General features: G+C 50.2%; 1 protein-coding gene across 13 annotated transcripts in view; it reads left to right on the forward strand.

Moving 5' to 3' along the window:
- Positions 1–20238, forward strand: part of LOC6497204 (nesprin-1) — a 99089-nt gene that overhangs the window by 18819 nt on the left and 60032 nt on the right. For 11 of the 13 annotated variants that reach the window (XM_032451853.1, XM_014906072.2, XM_032451842.1 and 8 more), the window contains 6 exons: positions 20–13207; positions 13571–13885; positions 13976–15118; positions 15538–15738; positions 15890–16127; positions 16261–19043. In XM_032451853.1, the coding sequence (XP_032307744.1) occupies positions 20–13207; positions 13571–13885; positions 13976–15118; positions 15538–15738; positions 15890–16127; positions 16261–19043 (17868 nt within the window). The remainder of the gene's footprint in view (positions 1–19; positions 13208–13570; positions 13886–13975; positions 15119–15537; positions 15739–15889; positions 16128–16260; positions 19044–20238) is intronic. The other 2 variants (XM_032451850.2, XM_032451848.1) reach the window with 2 other exon arrangements.

Raw genomic sequence — 20238 nt, forward strand, 5'->3', positions numbered from 1 at the left:
AATTTATATTTTTCTTTAGAAAATCTGCCAAGATGCCGACAACAAGCGCGAGGATATGAAGTGGCTGGTAAAGACACTGGACTCGTTGCTCAGTTACGCCACCGAAGATGAGGCCAATCTGGAGCAGAAGAAGCTGGAGGACCTTATTGCCCGCTACAAGAACCTTATCCCTACCATTGAAATCACCATGGTCAAGACGGAAGTTTTCTCCAAGTGCTACACCTACCGACGTGAAGTTCATGAGGTTGTGTGCCTGCTGACCAAGGTCAAGGACCAGACGGCCAACATTCCAGCGCCCGACAGCCTGGAGCGTGTGAACCGTTTGATTGAGGAGCAGCAGTACGCCGTTAACCAACTGGATCACCAGCGCCCCCACATCATGTCCATGTTGCAGCGGGGCCGTGATCTCAGTAAGGATATCCATGCACCGGCGTTCGTCAATGCCGAGGTCAAGAATCTGGAGACCGGCTGGAACCAGGCGTACACCGAAACATCCGATAAGCTGCAGGCGCTCAAGGGCACCCAGGCTGTTTGGAGCGATTTCGTTGACCAAAAGAACGACATCTTCTCTATGCTGCAAACAGCTGAGACCGAGCTGCGCGCCCTGACGCCACTGCAAACCGATCCCAAGAACGTCAGCCAGGATCTCAAGTCCAAGAGAGATCTGAATGTGCAACTGCAGCAAGCTTCACACCAACTGCTGCCCAAGTTGCACGCCCTGAAGTCTGAACTGGCTCCTCTGGCGGCCGCTGACAAGCGCCCAATATTGGAGAAGGAGGTCACCGAGGTGGAGAAGATGTTCTTCAACACCATGGAGCACGTGAAGGATCGTGTAGGTTATCTGGAAGATTACAGTGCCAAGTGGAACAACTACAAAACGCGCCTCGCCGAGCTGCAAGAGTGGGCCAACAAGGTGGCCCCCAAAAACATCGAAGCGTTGCAGTCGGAGGACCTCACCCCGGAGGAGCGCGTGGTCAAGGTGCAAGCCTTCAAGCGTATCCTTGGCGACCGCATGAAGCAGCTGGATCTGTTGGCTGCCGATGCTTCCGAATTGGCGCCCAAGGAGGGAAACATTGCCGAGGCCAAGCGACTGAAGGGCGAAATCACCAAGCTGCAGGAAGTCCTCAGCGCCATCAACCGCAACGTGGACCACCAGGCACAGGCCGTGCAGGAGGACCTCGTCAACTGGCAACAGTTCCAGGCCGGACTACAGCAAATCAAGCCTGCCGTGGAGCAGAGCGAAGTCAAGGTAAATAATGTAGTTTCTAAGCCCATTTCCCTCGAAGAAGCCGTTGCCATGCAACAAAATGCCCAACAATTCGAGACACAATGCCAGGAGCAGTTGGACAAGCTCCATGGCATATCCAACATCAGTCATAAAATGTTGTGTAAGACGAATGCACCCGACGAGCTGGACGCCATGCATTCGCGCTGGACGGCAGTCCACGAGAATGCCAAGCAGGCGAGTGCCAAGCTCGAGAAGTTGGTGGCCAATTGGAAGTCGTTTGACGCCGATGCCGCCAAGCTCGAAGATTGGGTAGGTCAGGGAGAGCAGCTGATGGCACGGCGTCCAGCCGCCCTCAACACCCCGCACATCGATAAGCTGGAGAAGGAGCTGGTCAAACTGAAGTCCTTCAACAACGAGATTTCCCAGCAACAGGCCAAGCTCGTGACTCTTGGCCAGAATGCCGATCAGATTAGTTTGCATTTGGCTCCCGAAGGAGCAGCAGCTCTGAAGGATCGGGTCAACCAAATGAAGGGAAAGCTGCAGAAACTTTCAGAGGCCACTCGGGGCCACATCAACGAGGTTTCGGACGCGATCATCTCTCGGCAGGACTTTAATGCCAAGCTGGTGAACTTCTCAAACTGGATGGAGCAGCTACGCAACCAGGTTTCCCAGGTGGAAGAAATCAATCCGGAGCGGGTGGAAACCAGTCTGCATGTGATCCATGCCCTGTTGCAGGAGCATGCTGACAAGAAGCCCAGTTTCAATGCCATCTATGATGAAGTGAAGCAACTCGCCCTGGGCGCCACGCCCGAGGAGTCCAATGCCTTAAACGATGCCTACACGGCTTTGGTAGTGAACTATCAGAACCTGGAGACCAACATGCTCCAGAAGAAGGGGGCCCTAGAGAAGTGGACCGAGTTGCTAGGCTGGAAGAATGACACGGAATCGCACTTGAATTACCTTAAGCACCAGCTGGACAAACCAGAAGGACCATCCGCCGAGGAGCTTGCCAAAGCCATCGATGAAATCGGCCATCTGGGTCAGGGTCTGAGCTACTGGAAGGGTCAGGCCAAGGAGATTGATGAGAATCCCGCCATCCAGCTGAGAGATGCCTTATCCCGTCGTCCGCTGATTGCCACCCAGATTGTAAACGATGTGGAGAACAAGCTGGAGAACCTGAAGCTGCGATCGCAAAACCAACAGCAGCAGCTCCAGCAGATGACCGTGCGCAAGGACAAGTTCCATGCCTTGGAACACAACTTTGGCAAGGCTCTGGAGGAGAATCGCGCCAAGCTGGATGAGATTCTCAAGCAGCACCCTACGTTGAACAATATTGATCAGATTATTGCCGACCTGGTGGCCCTGAATGACGCCTTGAAATATCAGGCTGATCTGAAGGATCGTATTCACGATGAGGGCTCGCTGCTTATGCGAGAGGACATTGCCAGTATGCCTGCCATCCAAGAGAGCCTGCTGGTTCTGGACAAGAATTACGATTCACTTCAAAATGAGATTGCTGATCGCATACAGAAGTACAACTTAATAAGCCAGGCTTTGAGGGAGTATGCTGATTCTAAGGACAAATTCTCGAAGGAACTTAAGAAGGCGGAGGATCTGTTCGGTGCCATACCTCAGCAGCCACGCGATGAAACCGAACTTCAGGTGGCTTCCGAGAAGACCAGAAAAACCATGGAGCAGCTGCGCAAATCAAAGATCAATTTGGATGAGCTCGAACGTCGTGGCAACAATGTTGCCAAGCTCTTTAGTGCCATCGGAGAACCCATTCCCCAGGAAGTGCCTCAGGAAGTGGCCGCTGCTAAGCAAAACTGGCAGGATCTGCACGACAAGACCGCCAAAAATGCCCATGTTTATGAAACGGAAGCCGTTATTTGGTCGCAGATCGAAGACGCCAAGAAGGATTTGTTGCCGTGGTTGTCGGAGACCAATCAAGGGCTTTGCGATGCGGCTGACAATACCATTGAGATCGAATTTGGTCCAATGCGCCTGAGCAAGTACCGAACTGAGCTGCCATCCTACCAAGCGCTGAAGGATACGATTGCAGAGAAAACCAATGATCTGGTTAAGATCAACAATGGCGTTGAAATTCCAGCGCTCACTGCTCTTAATCAACTTCTGAACGAACAGTTCGCGGAAGTCAGTAATAATGCCGATCGACTAAGTACTGTCACCACTTCGTTCAACGATCAGGAACAAGAACTCCGAAAGCGATCCAAGGAAGCTGGCGAGAAGGTGAATAAACTCAGGGAACAGCTCATCAAATGCGACGACATGTCCGGCGATAACAATAAAATCATGGAACGCCTGCTCCAATGCCGTGCCCTCAGAGCCGAACTGGACAAGAGCGGCAGCGAAATTGACAATATCAAGCAGAAGGTCGATGAGCTCCGCAATTTGTATCCGACTTTCAGTGAGTCCATCATCCCCAAGGAACTGAACAACGTCCAGAAACGCTATGAGAACGTCGATCTGTATGCCAAGAAGATCGAGGGTTCGCTGCTGCAGTTCCTCAAGAAGTTCCACGCCGACAAAGTGGGCATGCTGAAGCGCATTATTGCCACACAACGCGAAAAGGTGGCATGGTGTCAGCCCGAATCCACCAGTGACAAATATAACTTGGATGTGAAAAAGTCCTCGTTGCAGGAAGTTAGCAAGAGCATTGACGATTGCAAGGCTCGTCATGCCGAGACCTTGAAATCCCTGGAGATGCTCAAGGCCGTCGAATCCCCACAAAATCTGGCGGAACTTACCAGCGATGCACAGCTCCTGAGCAACGACATGAAGGCTCTGCAAGACAGCTTCGACAAAATTAAGGGCATCCTCGATGAGAATGTGGACTTGTGGTCCCAGTACGAGCAATCCAACGAACAAATATCCAACTGGTTGCGAGATGTCGAGGGCCGCGTTAAGGCCGAAACTAGTAGCCAAGTGAATCTTCCTGAAGTGCCTCAGAAGCTCCAGGAGCTGGCTATCCTCCAACAGGATATCCTTGCCCATGAGCCCATTATTAACAATCTTGAGGCAACTTCGCAGCAGTTGATTGAGAAGAATCCTGAAGCGAGAATTGGACAGTTCGTCACCCATCTGGTCCAGCGCTATCAGGCAGTCTCCAAAGCTCTGGCTGGCTACATCGACAAGATCCGCACTGCCCAACTGTCGAACGCGAACTTTGCCAAGGCAGCCAAGGACTTCAACGAGTGGTTCGGTGATGCCAAGATCGAGTTCCAGGAATTGGCCCGTATGGGATCTCCTGGATCTTCATCCGCCACAGCCCAGCAGTTGCAGACTGTGAAAAATTACATCAAGACTTTCGATAACGGTCAGATTTTACTGAACAACGCTGTGGACATTGGAGAGGCTCTGTATCCTGTAGTTTCTCCTGAAAATCGTGAACGTATCCGCGCTGATCTTCGCCAGATGCGCGAGAAGTTCGATTACTTGAGGGACGAGGCCAACGCTTTTATGCAGCAAGTGGAGGGCGTGTTGATTCAGAAGACCTCCATCGAGGAAAGCTACACCCAGGTCTCGCACTATCTCAACGAATCCAAGGCCAAGGTACCTGCTGGTGATGAACTTTACCCAACACTGGCAACCAAGAAGGCCGCTCTTCAGAACTACAAGACGCAGCTGCAGGAAATAAACCTCCACAAGAATGCTCTTAAGCAGTTGCACGATAAGGCAGTGACACTTTGTGACGACGAATCTGAGCGAAAGACCGATGAGTCCATTCAAGAGTACAACAACTTGTCCAAGAAGATTTCCGAAAGAATCACCACTGTGGGCAATCATGTGGCCAAGCACGAGGCCTACGATCAGGTCCTGGAAAAGGCACAGGACTGGCTGAATACAATCAAATCCGAAGCCATAGATATCCTGAACGAGACTACTTTCGAAAAGGAAGGTGCCGAGGAGAAGCTTATTGTTGTGGAGAACCTTCTGCAGCACAAACCCGAGGGCGATTCCATTTTCGACACCTGCCATAAGCTGTTGGAAACAGTTTTGACCCAAACTCATCCAAGTGGTCATCCAGCCCTGCTCAAGGGTTTCGAGGAGCCGCAGAAGGCATGGGAGGACTTTATGACTCTGTGCCAAGATTCTCTAGTGAAACTAAAGCAGCTGTGCTCCAAATGGGATGAGTTCGATTCGATCATCGAGGAGTTGGACAACTGGATGAAGAATGTAGAATCAGTTGTAAAGAACCAGAACCTGAAGAGCACCGCCGAAGCCAAGAACGCCCATCTGAAGCAGCTGCAAGAGATTGCCAAGGATATTGAGCGTCGTGGTTCATCAATTAATGAACTAATGGACCAGGGGCGGGAAATTGAGGGAGAAACCGACTTGAACCTGAAGCTTTCTCGTTTGAATACCCGATACCAGACTCTGAAGAACCTCTGCAAGGAGTCTGTTGCCAAGTATGTGAACTATGTGAAGGATCACGAGAGCTTTGACCATGACTTCGAGGCATTCAAGCAGAACCTTCAAGCTTCAGTGAATGAGTTGGCCAAGGCCAATGACATTGTCGGCGACCAGAATGTGCTGCAGGAACAGCAAAATAAACTGCGCGAGATGTCCGACAAACGCATCACGGACTCCACCCTCTTCGAGGGTCTCATCGATCGGGGCGAGAAGCTTTACGGGCACACCAGCCCGGATGGTCGCGAGATTATCCGTCAGCAGCTACGCTCTCTAAGGACTTTGTGGGATAATTACACAGACGACCTTAACTCGGCCACACAGAAGATCGACCAGTGCTTGTTGCAGTTCAACGATTTCAGCATTGCCCAGGATCAGCTAACCAAATGGCTCAAGGACGTGGAGAAGGCGATGCAAAGCCACACTGAACCGAAGACCACGCTGCAGGAGAAGCGCGCCCAACTTCAAAATCATAAGTTGCTGCACCAAGAAATCACCACTCACAATGTGCTGGTGGACAATGTCTGCGACAAGGCTCAGATACTGGTGGACCAAATCAAGGATAACTCTTTGAATGTCTATCTAGCCTCGATCAAACAAATCTTCCAGAGCATAGTCCAGAAGTCCGACGTTATCCTGCACAATTTGGAAGACTGTGCCCAGAAGCACAACGACCTGAACAACTCCTTGGCGTCGGCCAAGACTTGGATCTCAAACGAAAAGGCCAAATTGCTGGAATGTGACGATGCTTATGGCGAAAAGGCGGACATCAAGCGCAAAATTGAAACCCTGGGTCAGTTGGCTCAAAACAAACCCCAAGCTCTTAAGTTGATCGGTGATATTCGGGATCAATTTGAGAAAGTAAAGCCAACCACCTCTGAAAAGGGCAATGAAGTTCTGGAGAAAGAAATCGACGAGTTGGAGACGACCTTGAAGAGCCATTTCGACGATATCGAGGGTATTGAGGGCAAGCAGAAGGATGTGCTGGCTCAGTGGGACAAGTTCGAGAAAGATCTTGAGGAACTTACCAAGTGGTGCCGCAATGCCGAGGCAGTTTTCCGCGAACAGCAACTCCAATCCACGCTCCACGAAAAGGTCGAACAACTGGATAAGTACAAAATCCAAAGGGATCTGATTCTCCAGAAGGAAAAGGAAATCGATGCCTTCGGTGATGCTGCCCATTCCCTGCTTAACAACTGTGGAGCTGATCGTTTGAAGACTTTGACCACTCAGATCACCAATCGGTATCAGCTGCTGCAAGTCCTTAGCAAGGAAGTGGTCAATCGCTGGTCCAATCTCGTAGACGACCACCAGTTCTATCAGGACAAGTACAACGAGGTGGACTTGTGGCTGCAGCCTATTGAATCGCAGCTGGAAAAAGCCCTTAAGGATGAGCCCACCCAAAGTTCCAACATCCTCCAGATCCTTTTGTCTGAAAGAGAACAAGCTGAGAGCCTGTTTGCTGCTCTGAATGCTGCGGGAGAAAAGGCTCTGCCAGAAACTTCCACCCAAGGCAGGGAAAAAATCCGAAAGGACCTGCGTGATATTCGTGATCGTTGGGACAAACTGGATGAGGGCATTCGCAATCTGGAGAAACGCCAGGAGGCTCAGACCGTTCAGCTCTCAGGCTATCAGGATATACTCAACCAAACGGTGAACTGGTTGGATCAAGTTGAGAAACTATTGCACAATGAAAACCCTGCCAGCTGGACAAGCGCCCAAGAAATTAGGTCGAAACTGTACAAATACAAGGCTACGAATCAGGACATTAATTCGCACAAGCGCATCGTGGAGGCGGTCAACGAAAAGGCTGCGGCTCTCCTTGGAAGCGCGGCTCCTGCCAACGCTGACGAAATTTCCAAGGCCGTCGCTGATGTAAACAAGCGTTACGAGCAGGTGGGCCAGGATTGCAGCAAATTGGTAGCCGATCTGGATGGAGCATTCGATGTTTACCAGCAGTTCAGTGAGCTACAGAAAGCTCAGCAGGATTACCAGAAGAATCTCTGGGATCGGCTTACCGGCTACTCCGATTACTCTGGAAACAAGGCTGCCCTACAGGCACGTCTGCAGAAGATCAACGAAATTCAAGAAGCCCTGCCAGATGGTGTTGCCAAGCTCACGTCTCTGGAAGATCACATTGAGCAGCAGGCCAATAATATTCCCGCTCGATCCAAGGAGGCCATGGCCAGAGATCTTGCCAACCTGCATGCCGATTTTGAGAAGTTTGGTGCCTCTCTGAGTGACGTGAAGAGTGGTCTCGAGAACCGTCTTCAGCAATGGAACGACTATGAGATCAACTTGGACCGCCTGATCAACTGGTTGGGTGAGGCGGAGAACGCCCTCAAGAACTACAACCTCAAATCATCGTTCGAAGAGAAGGAGGAACAACTGAACCGCTTCCAGTCCTTAGCCCTAAGCTTGCGCCAAAACGAAACTGATTTCGATCAGATGAAGGATGACACATCGGAGCTGGTGCAAAGCTCAGGCGAAACTAGGATTGCTGTTAACGTTCAACAGGTCTCCTCCAGATTCCAGTCGATTCAGGCCACCGCCAAGGAGATTCTCAAGAAATGCGAGCAGGCTGTTCAGGATCATGGCCACTTCAATGACAAGTACAAGCAATGCGCCGATTGGCTGGCCAATGCCCAGGCCCGCTACGATGACTGCTGTGACTTGTCGTCGGTCGCTTCTCGAGATGATCTGCTGAAGAAGCAAGTGGTTATCCAAGAACTTCTGGCACAGCAGCCCACGGCCACGCAGCTACTCAACAGCACTGTGGAGCTTGGCGAGAAATGCTACGGATCCACCGCGACCGAAGGACGTGAAGCCATCCGTAGCCAGCTGGATGATCTGACTTTCGACCAGCTTTTCGATAACATTGCCAGTACTGCCAGGAAAATTCAGGATAAGATTGCCAAGTGGTCTGGCTTCGATGAGATTGCCGACAACCTCAAGGCCTGGCTGGACGAAACCGAGAATGCTCTCCCGGCTGATATTGAGCTGAAGACCACTCTCGATGAGAAGCGAACCAAACTGCAAGCCTACCGTGACATTCTCCTCGATATCAACAACCACCAGGTGGAGGTGGGCAACCTCCAAGAGATTGCTGCCAACTTGCCGGAAAAGACAGAGCACGTGGATAATATTCTCAAGGACATTTCCGATCGTTTTGGTAAATTGCAAAAGCGCGCCCAGAACTACGTGGAACGCTATGAGGGCATTGTGAGCGCCCACCAGCAGTACTCCAAGGCTGTGATGGATGCCCAGGAGTATATCGATGCCACCCTGAATACTGTTCACTATTGGGGCGACTTGGACCTGGAACAGATCTCACTGCACACGAATCTGGATCGCCTAAAGAATCTGAAGGCCAGCTTGGCCGATGAGTTCCCACGAGTGGACCAAGTCAGAGCTTTGGGCGAGAAGGTTATTCCTGGTACAGTGGATGTGGGACAGGTGAATATCAAGTCGCAGATCGATACCACGCAGCAGGAATGGGAGGGTCTGCTGGCCGCCATCACTTCCACCATTGAAGCCATTGAGGCGCGTCTGCAACACTGGTCGGAGTACGAGCAATTAAGGGATCAGTGCCTGGCCTGGATTCGGGACACAGACAACAACTTGCATGCCATCGACCTCAAGGAGGACTTACCCAAAAAGAGGGCCCAGCTGGAAGCCATCAAGGCTTTGCAGGGCGATGTGCGTGCCAAGGAGCTGGAGGTTGACAATGTCACTGAAAAGGCTCAGACTTTGCTGAAGGGTCCTTCCAGCAGCCGTGCTTCAGGTCCCGAGTTGGTTACCAAATATCAGCAGATCTTCCACAAGGTCAAGGAGCTAAACAATCGCTGGCAGCAGTATGTCACCACCCACGAAGATTTCGACAATTCCATTTCCGACTGCTCTTCGTGGATCAATGACATCAAGGAGAAACTGGACTACTGTTCGGACATGTCCTCGATGAGCCAAAAGGAGCTGGACAAAAAGCTTGCCACCATCCAGGATGTTATCCTCCTCAAGGACGAAGGATCTGCCCGCGTATTGAAGATATTAGAGCAAGCTCAACATGTCTTGGCCAACACAGCGCCCGCCGGCCACGAAGCCATCAACAAGGAGCTTACTGATCTGCAGGACCTCTGGTCGGGCATCGCCTTGCGCATCATGGACGTTAAATCCAACTTAGACGATTCTATTACCCAGTGGTCCGGATTTCTGGACCAGGTACAGAACGTGCGGAAGTTCAATGAATGGCTCGATGGTTTGCTGAAGGAATTGGGCGAACATCAGACCACGATGACCGAGAAGCGTGCCCAGCTGGATCGGGTTAAGTCCACAGAAGAGAAGGTGCGCGTTGAGAAAATCGATGTGGATGCTCTAAAGATCCAGGCCAAGGAAATGATCGCCAGCGGCCAGCAGAGTCAAGCCGCGTTCCAAGCCCAAAAGGTTCTGGATACCTTCGATGAACTGTTCGCCAAGACTCAGAAATTGCTCTCGGATCGCCAGGATCAATACAGGGATCATCGCTTGTTCAAGGAAGCCTACGATGACTTGGTTGGTTGGATTGGACGTGCCCGTGAGAAGTTCCCGGCTCTCAAGCAAAGCAGCTTGAGTGACAAGTTGGCGATTGAAAATGCTGTCCAGGCTACAGAGGCTCTTCTCAACAAGCAGGCCCAGGGAGAACTTCTAGTGGAGCATCTGGTGCACACCGGTGAGGTTGTCCTGGCCAGCACTTCGACACAGGGTCAGGAGATTATTAGGAATGATATCCGGGCTCTGCGCGACAGTTTCGAAAGTCTGTTCCGCGAAATCAACCAACAGAAGGAGAACCTCGAGGTGACCATGGTTCAGTGGCGTGCCTACAAGGAGGAGTACGAACGACTCATGGAGTGGCTGCAGCAAATCGATATCTTGGTGAAGAACCACAAACTGAACCTTTGCCCGAACCTGCCCGAGAAGGAGAAGCAGGTGGCCGACATGAAAGATGTGATGTCGCGGCTTGAAAAGGGCAAGGACGACATTGACAAATTTAATGCTTCCGCAGCCAGTCTCTTGAAATCCCACCTAGACACATATGTAAACAACCAGCTTCGCCACCTGGGCTCTGTGTACCAGGTGCAGGTTAATCTGGCCAAGGATGTCCTCAAGAAAGTGGAAACCAACCGGGATCAGCATCGCGAGTACGACGCGAACATGAAATCTGCCAAGGACTGGATCGCCAATGCGAAGTCGATCATTCAATCGGCCGGCGAGGGAGCGGGCTCCAAGGAAGCCCTCCAACGCCGTCTGGAGCAGATCCAGGACCTGATCCGTAACCGTGAACTGGGCCAGAATCTGGTCCACACTGCTATCAATAACGGGGAGAAGATTATTCGCAACACTCGTTCCGACGGCCGCGATGCCATCAACAATGAGATGAAGGAGCTGCAGACCGAATGGGATCGCTTGGTGAAGAAGATGTCCACCGCCAAGGTGCAGCTGGAGACGAATCTCCTCCAGTGGGCCGACTACAGCTCCAGCTACTCGCAGCTGCAGCAATGGATTACCGATCGGGAGGCCAAGTTGCAACAGGCTTGTGAGGCAAAGATTGTCAAGTCCAAGCGCGGTCAACCTGGTCTCAGCAGTGGTCTGAGCGAACGCAAGGCTAATCTACGCCAGACCAACAACATTGTGCAGGATATCGTGTCCTTTGAGCCAATGATCCAGTCGGTCACATCCAAGGCTTCCGATCTGCAGCAAGGTGCTCCGGCCACGGAGATCTCTGACAAGTATGAGAACCTCACCAAGCAGGCCAAGGATCTGTACGAGAAACAGAAGAACACCATTGAAAGCTATCAGTCTCTGATCGATGCGGGCAACGAGTTCGCCACCTGGCTGAGAAACGCCAAGGAGCGGTTGAGCAAGTGCTCTGAGCCTACCGGCGACAAACAGGCTCTGGCCGAGAAGACCCACCAACTGAAGATCCTGCAGGGCGAGCTGCCTGAGGGTGCCCAGAAATTGAAGAATGCCCTGGAGCAGGGAGAGATCGCCTGCCGCAGCGCCGAGCCCGAGGATTGCGAGATCATCGAGCAAGAGGTTGCCCTGCTGCAAGAGGAGTTCGATGCCTACGTGGAGGCTTTAAACAAGGCCAAGGATTACCTGGAGGTGGGCATTGTCAAGTGGTCTGACTACCAGGATCAATACACCGAAGCCTTGGAGTGGCTCAGCAAGACAGAGGCTTTGGTTCAGTCGTACAACAAGTTGCAGGATAGTTTGACCCAGAAGAAGGTGGTGCTTGAAGAGTTCCAAGGACATCTGCAAACCCTTTTCGATTGGCAGAAGACTCTGGACGACCTGAATATGAAGGCCCAGGTTCTGCTGGAGACTTGTTCCGATACAAGGATCAGCAATGCCATTATGCAGTTGACAACCAAATACAATGCCCTGCTGACCCTGGCCAAGGAAGTAATGCGTCGCCTGGAGATGCACTACCAGGAGCACCAGCAACACCACTCTCTGTACGAGGAGTGCCAGTCCTGGATCGAAAAGACACGCGAGAAACTGGCAGAGTGCGAACAAATCCCCGGAACTCTCAACGAAGTTCAAATCAAACTGAACACCGTCAAGAATCTGCGCCAAGGATTCGAAACTGGACAGAACAAGCTGCGTTATTTGCTGGAGCTCAAGGAGAAGGTGATCATGAATACCGAACAGAATGGAGCTGCCAAGATCCAAGAGGATACCGAATCCCTGAAGGCGGACTTCGACAAACTGCTGGTGGACTTGAACGATGTGCGCCAGAAGCTGGCTAATCGTCTCGCCCAACTGGAAGAGATCTTCAAACTGTACAAGATCCTGGTGGAATGGCTGGACGATGTGGAGCCGAGTGTCAAGGCCAGTGATGAGTTCCTGAACGATTTGAGCGAGAAGCGCGCTGCCCTGGAGAAATTCCGCGTAATTCAGCGTGACATCAACGGGCACAACGACATTGTGGAGAAGATCGACCAACGCCTGAAGGAGGATAGTAGCCTGAACTTGAATGACTTCCAGCCAGGTCTGGGCAAATTCGATGAGCTGCAGACCCAGGTGAACAATATCATAGAGTCGCTGGAGAACCAGGTGAACAGCCACGAAAAGTACAAGCAGGCCTTCAATGAGCTGCAGGATTGGCTGCGCCGCACCCGCATCGAGGTGGAACAGTGTTCCGACTGCCACGGCGAAAAGGATCAGGTGGAGAATCGTCTGAACCGATTGGGCGACATCCAGTCATCTTCCCAGGAGGGCAAGAGCCTGCTAGAGGCGTGTGAGGAGCTGAGCCAAGCGGTGATCGCCACCAGCGGCAATGAGGGCCAGGATACTGTGGCCCAGGAGATTAAGCACCTCACTGGAGAATGGGAGTCCTTGCAGGCTCTGGCCCGCGATGCCCGCAGCAGCCTGGAATCCTGCCTGGCAGCTTGGCAGACCTTCCTCCAAAAGTTCAACAAGATTAACCTGTGGATCGAGAATATGAGCAAACGCGTTGCCAAATCCCAGGAAGGCGAGAACAAGACCCCCGAAGATTTGGTCAATGCCAAGGTAAGATTTCTTCGTCCAATCAACAGATCTCGCAACTGTCGCACGCACCTCTAACCTAACGTACTAAATTGTAATCGAATATCCGTATATATCCGTATAATATTATATATAGCCAAAGCGTGCACCTAAGTAGATCTACTCACCGACTTCAAAATTTGTATATCAAAGTGCGTCGCACTGCGAGAAATTAAACCATGTACTAAACCCTCACTAATCACTATTGCTAACTTTTCAGCTAATCACTTTTGTAAAATCAATTGCAGCTAATCATGTACACAGACACTTGTCTTATGCCTTTTGCTTTATGTGCTTCCAAATCGTTGATTTAGAATGAGAGGATTAATATGTTTTTTCCACCCCTAGAAACTCCTCGAGGAAGTGTTGGCCGAGAAGGATAACGTGGAGGACCTGAACGATAACTGCGAGCTGCTGATGGAGCAGAGCGCCTGCACTCGTATTCGGGATCAGACCATTGAAACCCAGGCCAACTACACTAAGCTACTGACATCCGCCCAGGGTCTAGTGTCCAAAATCGAAAAGAATCTGTCGGATCACACCGAGTTCCTCAACTACAAGAAGGAAATGGATGCCTGGATAGAGAAGGCCCAGGAGGTTCTCAATGATTGCTCGACAGATGGAGATGCCGCTATTATTGCCCAAAAGCTGGACACCGTCAACGTAAGTTACAAATTCAATAGCTTTTTAGTTTTAAACTATTCATTTTATAATTTATGCATGCACCTTCAATGTATACATTTTTATTTGTAGTCCCTGGCTTCCCGTCTGCCCGAGGGTCAGCATCTTCTGGCCCTGGTGCAGGATGCTTACTCCAAGGCGTCAAACATCACGCCCGAGGACAAGCAGGAGAAACTGCGCGAACTGATGACAAAGGTGCGCGAGGACTGGGATGCCTTGGGTCTGGCTGTCAAGGAGAAGCTGAGCGATCTGAAGCAGGCACAGAACAGGTGGAACGACTTCGCTGCCAACAAGGATAGGCTCGAGAAGTGGCTGAACGAGACGGAGAAGACACTAAAGGCTGCTCCGGAAACCAAGGGTGAGCTCAGCGAGATGAAGACTCTGCTGGAGCGCTACAAGACACTGGCCAATGAGCTGAAACAGAAGGGCAGCGAGCTGGAGCAGTTGCAGTCGGAAGCCCGAGACCTGGGAACCGAAGTGGATGCAGTGAATCGCTTGCAGTCCCGCTGTGACAAGCTCAAGACCGATTGCTCGGCCCATATCAAGGATCTGGAGCAGGAGATACTCGACTACAATGCCTACCACCAGAGCCTGCAGGACGTGGAGAAGTGGCTGTTGCAGGTCTCCTTCCAGCTGATGGCCCACAACTCACTCTTCATCTCGAACCGCGAGCAAACTCAGGAGCAGATCAAGCAGCACGAGGCTCTGCTGAGCGAAATTCAAAAGTACCAGACCAACTTGGACGACCTGAATGCCAAGGGTCAGGCCCAGATTAAGCGCTACGAGACCTCAACGCCGGCCATTCGCCCCACTGTGGAGTCCCAGCTGAAGAACATCCAGGACAGCTACAACTCCTTGCTCCAAACTTCAGTGCAGATCAAGAACCGTCTGCTGGAGTCTCTGGCCAAGTTCCAGGAGTACGAGGACACCCTAGACAGCATTATGCGTAACCTGGAGGCCTATGAGCCGATTATTCAAACCGAGCTGGACGCTCCGGCCACAAGCCTGGAGTTGGCTCAGAACCAGCTGAGATGTGCCCAGGAGATGCAAAAGAAACTTAACAACGAGAAATCCCGTTTGGCGGCTGCCGTCCAAGCTTGTGAGGCAGCCACCGCCTCGATCAGTCGTCCCAGCTCCCCGCTGGAAACTGCCATGCAGGCCATTCCCGAGAGGGAGCTTATTGTACGCGCCAAGCTCGAAGATCTGCTGGATCAGGTAATACTCTCAGCCATTTTTGCATTGCATTTGTAGTTTTTTGCAAACACTTCAAAGTAGTGGCAAATTAATTTAATTTATTTTTGGTAAGAGAATGGAATGATGTAGTCTATTTTGGAGCTATTTTTAATTATTTTGAATTTGATTTTAATTTAAATTATTTTATTTTAAAGAAATACCTACTACTATATTACTTATTTATTAGATCTTTAGAAAACATCTCCAAAGAGTTTACTTTCTCCATTCCCAGCCTCTTATTTTAAAATCGTTTGATTTTCTAACCAATGTTTTGTTCTTTTAATTAAACCCTTAACCCTTGCCCAACCTTAACCCCTGTTGATTTGCCGTACACGTAACTGTTGTAAAATGCACTATCCACAAAATAAAATGCTATGCATCGTGCGCTTGCTGCTGTAAAGAAACCGCCGCCAAAGACTCGGGGCTCAACCGAAGATGTCGGGCGTCAGGAGGATGAAAACGATGCCGAGATTCAGGTTGAGCTCGGCGATGTGAAGGAGGCGCTTTTGGATCCCATCGCCCACGAGCGGGTCAGAAACTATCGCCGGATAGTTCGCCTGAACAGTGCTCATGTGGGCAAGCTGAATGAACTAGTTGCTAAGGTAAGACTAGGGTCACTTATCCACAACGACCAGGTGGCGGAATGCATGGCTTCAATATATCCACAGCTTGTTTGGTTTGCTTTTTGTATTTAATTCATTCATTTTAAAAATATACTAATTTATTTATTTACTTGTAATTTCCTTAACGTAGGTGCAATCCCACTTGGGTGGCTTGACTGCATCCGTTAGCGAACTGGAGCAACAGCAGAAGCAGCGCGCCGAGCTGCAGGATTGGGTTAAGAAGCAGCAGAGCTCTGTCTCGGACTGGATGATGCGTCCTTGCAAGCTGCGCCCTGAGGCAGCCCAGCAGGAGTTGGTTTCCATGAACGATCTATTGAACTCCATTGGCGATAAGCGATCGCAACTAATGCTGGAAATGACTGGATCATGTAAGTAGATTTATGTAAAGTAGTATGTAAGTAGATTTTATGTAAATATTTAAATATTCTTTATTGCTTGATTTTTATATTTAAGCATAATATATTTCCTTATTCCATAAACATAATTACCTTTTCTCTTTAGTGGGCGATGAGGACACTGACCTCGACGACAACATTGACAAGCTGGAGTCGGAGCTCATGGATGCCATTGCCAAGAAACAGGCTGGCCAGAATGTCATCGATGGCTATCGCCAGGGAATGGCTGATGTTCAAAACTGGTTCGACACCCTCATCAAGCGCATGGATGTCCTGGATCGCGGCTCTGGTCTCAACTGTGCCCAGAAAACAGCGGCCATCAATGAGATCAAGAACGAGTACGAGCTGCAGGGTCACCCCAAGATCCAGGAGCTCAAGGGCAAGGCTGCTCAGGTGGCTGAAGTAATCAGCAATTTGGACGGCCAGCAGGTCGAGGAGCAGATGAAGTCCCTGGATAGACGATTCGCCGATCTGGGCAAACGCATCGACCGCAAGGCTCAGCTTCTAGATGTGACCAACAAGGGAGTGGAGGGAGCCAAGGGCGAGATCGATCAGCTCCAGAATTGGGTGAAGCATCAGATCGAGGAATTGCAGTCGCCTGCTCCACTCGGTTACACGCCCAAGGATGCCGAGGCTCGTCAGCAGAAGATCAAGAGCCTGATGAAGGATGCCGAAGCGAAGCAGTCGTTGGCCGATGTCCTGGAGAAGCGTATCGCCAACATGCAGCCCGAATTGGAGCCTGCCGAATACGCCCAGCTGGAGTCCGCACTGCGCAATCTCAACACGGAGAATCGCAATTTGTCGGGAGTTCTCAAGGCTGAGCTGGATCGGGCTCTGGAGGCCAGCAAGGCTCGCAAGTCCCTGGAGAACGACCTGGACAAGGCCAGGCAATGGCTGAAGACCAAGATTTCCGAGGTTCGCAAGCTGCCCGTGTATCATCCTTTGACCTCCACTGAGATCGAAAAGAAGATCCAAGAGAACAAGAAATACGATGACGATGCCAAGCAGTTCAACGACAGTGTCCTGAGTGACGTCCAGCGCCAGGCAGCCAACATAATGAAGGACTGTGATGACGCGGATAAGGCTGCTCTGCAGCAGATTCTGGATGAGATTGCCGCTGATTACCAGACCCTGAAGGATGAGAGTAACAAGCGAGGCAAGTCGCTGGATGATCTACTGCAAGGTCGCAAGGCCTTCGAGGACTCCATGAAGAATATGGGCGACTGGTTGAATGAGATGGAAACTGCTACCGAGGGAGACCTGCGAACCACTAGCCTCCCAGTTCTGGAGGAGCAGTTGGCCCACTACAAGAAGCTGCTCAACGACGCCGAGGCCAAGGGTGGACTCATCAACGACGTTTCGGAACAGGGCAAGAGCATCCTGCCCACTTTGAGCAATGCCGACAAGCTGAAGCTCAACGACGACATCAAGAACATGAAGGATCGCTACGGCAGGATCAAGAACACAATCGATGATCGCGTCAATGCTTTGGGAGACCACATCAAGAAATACAAGGATGCCAAGAGCAGGCTGGCCGATTGCAGCCAGTTCTTGGGCACCATCCAGCAGAGACTCCGCGAGTTGAACCGCCCCATCGGATCGAGAATCGAGGATGTCCAGGATCTGCTGGGCGCCTATGAGGGTATTCTCAAGGAGCTAAAGGACAGCAAGAGCAAAATGGGCGACATGCAAATAGATGATTTGCCAGAGCTGCAGAGTATCTTGGCCCAACAAGACGATATGATCAAGCTGATCGAGGATCAGCTGGCCCATCTCCGCCAGCTTCTGCTGCTCCGCGAGCAGTTCATTGCCTTGATCAACGAAATCATCGCCTTCATCATGAAGTACACGGATGTGATCATTGACATTGAGAACTCTCCGGACAGTCTCGAGGACAAGATCAACAAGTACGACGATGTCATTGTCAAGATCCAGGAGTGCGAAGGACTTCTGGCCTCGGCCAACGACAAGGGCCAGAAGATTGCCTCCGAGGGCAATGCTGCAGACAAGAACAGCATAACCGAGCAGCTGCAGTCGCTAAAGAATCAGCTGCAGAACCTCCGCAAGGCCGTGGAATCCCAACGCCAGAAGCATCAACTTCAGTTGGAGTCACACAAGAAGATGGCCGCGGAGCTGAGCGAGATCCTCGACTGGTTGCACAGCCACGAAGGAGCTGCCAAGTCGCGTCCGCTTCTGGACCGCGATCCGGAATCGGTGGAGCGGGAATTGCAGAAGCACCAAGGACTCAGCCAGGACATTGAATCCTACCTCAAGAAATTCAACAAAATCAACGAAGGCGTAAAGACCGAAGTCGGTTTCCCCAGTTCCCTATCGGAAATGCTATCCGAGGGCAGATCCCTGGTGGCCTCTTTGCCCCATGAGCTGGAGGAGCGCGAAAAGTATCTGAAGAATAATCGCGATTCCCGGCTGGAGTACATGCAATTGGTGGCCAAGTTCAACGACTGGGTCCATGAAGCCGAGCTGCGACTGCAAAACAGCCAGCATGGCATCGACTATGAGCACTTGGTGCAGGATCTGGACGAGCACAAGGTGTTCTTTGGAAACGAGGCCCCAATCCGCAACTTGGTGCACAAGCAAATCCAGGAAGCCGCCGACAAGATTTGGTCCTCGCTCAACAACTACGAGCAGTCGGAGTTGTCCGCCGAGTTGGCTCAGTTCCAAACGAAGTTGGCCAGCACTCTGGCCAATGCCAAGACGCAGCAGAGCGAGCTGGAGAAGGAGGCGGAACGCTGGCGCGAGTACCAGCAGTCCATCGACCGTGTCAAGGCTACCATCGAGCGCACCAAGTTCAGTGATGAGCCGGTCCAGAATCTGGCCGGTCTGCACTTTAACATCCAGAAACTGTCCCATGCCATCGGAAATGTTCAGGTGAGTTTCGGGTAACCTACTTTGTATAAGACATTACGTATACGTTATATAATAATATATTTCAAATTACAATATTTTTTTGAATATTTAAATTAATTAAAACTAAAATTACAATTTGTTATGTATTTTTGATTAAAATATTATTGTGGGAAGAATATTACGTATACGCAATTTTTTCTCCACATTGATAAGAGGGAAGACAATATGACGTATACGTAATATTAAATTCACAAATAATAACTCAATGATTTTGTTGATGAAGAAATCACAAATATAACAACAAATTAAAATACAAAATAAAAAATTATACAATAAAAAATTATACAATAAAAAATCAAACATTGATTGGTTATTCAGACTTATTGCGTATACGCAGTGTATTCTGAGCTTACTTATTTTTTTGCCTATTAAAAATAAATACAAATTATACTAGTTGTTTTATGGTAATTTTTATTGAAATAGTTTAAAATTATTTAAAACAAGAAAGGAAAGCTAACTTCGGGCGGAGCCGAAGTTGATATACCCTTGCAGTTCAGTCGCAGTCCGCTAGGTGGCGCCACGCATCACTGTGGACGGAAGTCCACGAGGTGACGACCTGCATGCCTAGGCGTGCGCGAGGAAACTCTATATATAGCCGATCTTATATTATTAGATATATAGAAGATCGTATATAGTCGGCCGATCCTTATGAAATTTGGCAAATCAGATTATTTTGTCCAAAATAGAATCTGTACCAAGTCCCATCTTTCTAACTTAAAAAACACCAAAGTTATGCCAATTCCGATCGTTGTATGACAGCTATAGGATATAGTCGGCCGATCCTTATGAAATTTTGTACACAAGATATTTTGGTCAAATATAACATGTGTGGAAAGTCCCAACCCTCTAACTTAAAAAACACCAAAGTTATGGCATTTCCGATCAATCAGTTATATGGCAGCTATAGGATATAGTAGACCGATCCCGGCCGTTCCGACTTATATACTGCCTGCAAAGGAAAGAAGGGTGTGTGCAAAGTTTCAACTCGATAGCTTTAAAACTGAGAGACTAGTTTGCGTAGAAACGGACAGACGGACAGACGGACATGCTCATATCGACTCAGGAGGTGATCCTGATCAAGAATATATATACTTTATAGGGTCGGAGATGTCTCCTTCACTGCGTTGCACACTTTTGACCAAAATTATAATACCCT

This window comes from Drosophila ananassae, chromosome 3R, assembly GCF_017639315.1.
Source record: "Drosophila ananassae strain 14024-0371.13 chromosome 3R, ASM1763931v2, whole genome shotgun sequence".
Classification (NCBI taxonomy): domain Eukaryota; kingdom Metazoa; phylum Arthropoda; class Insecta; order Diptera; family Drosophilidae; genus Drosophila; species Drosophila ananassae.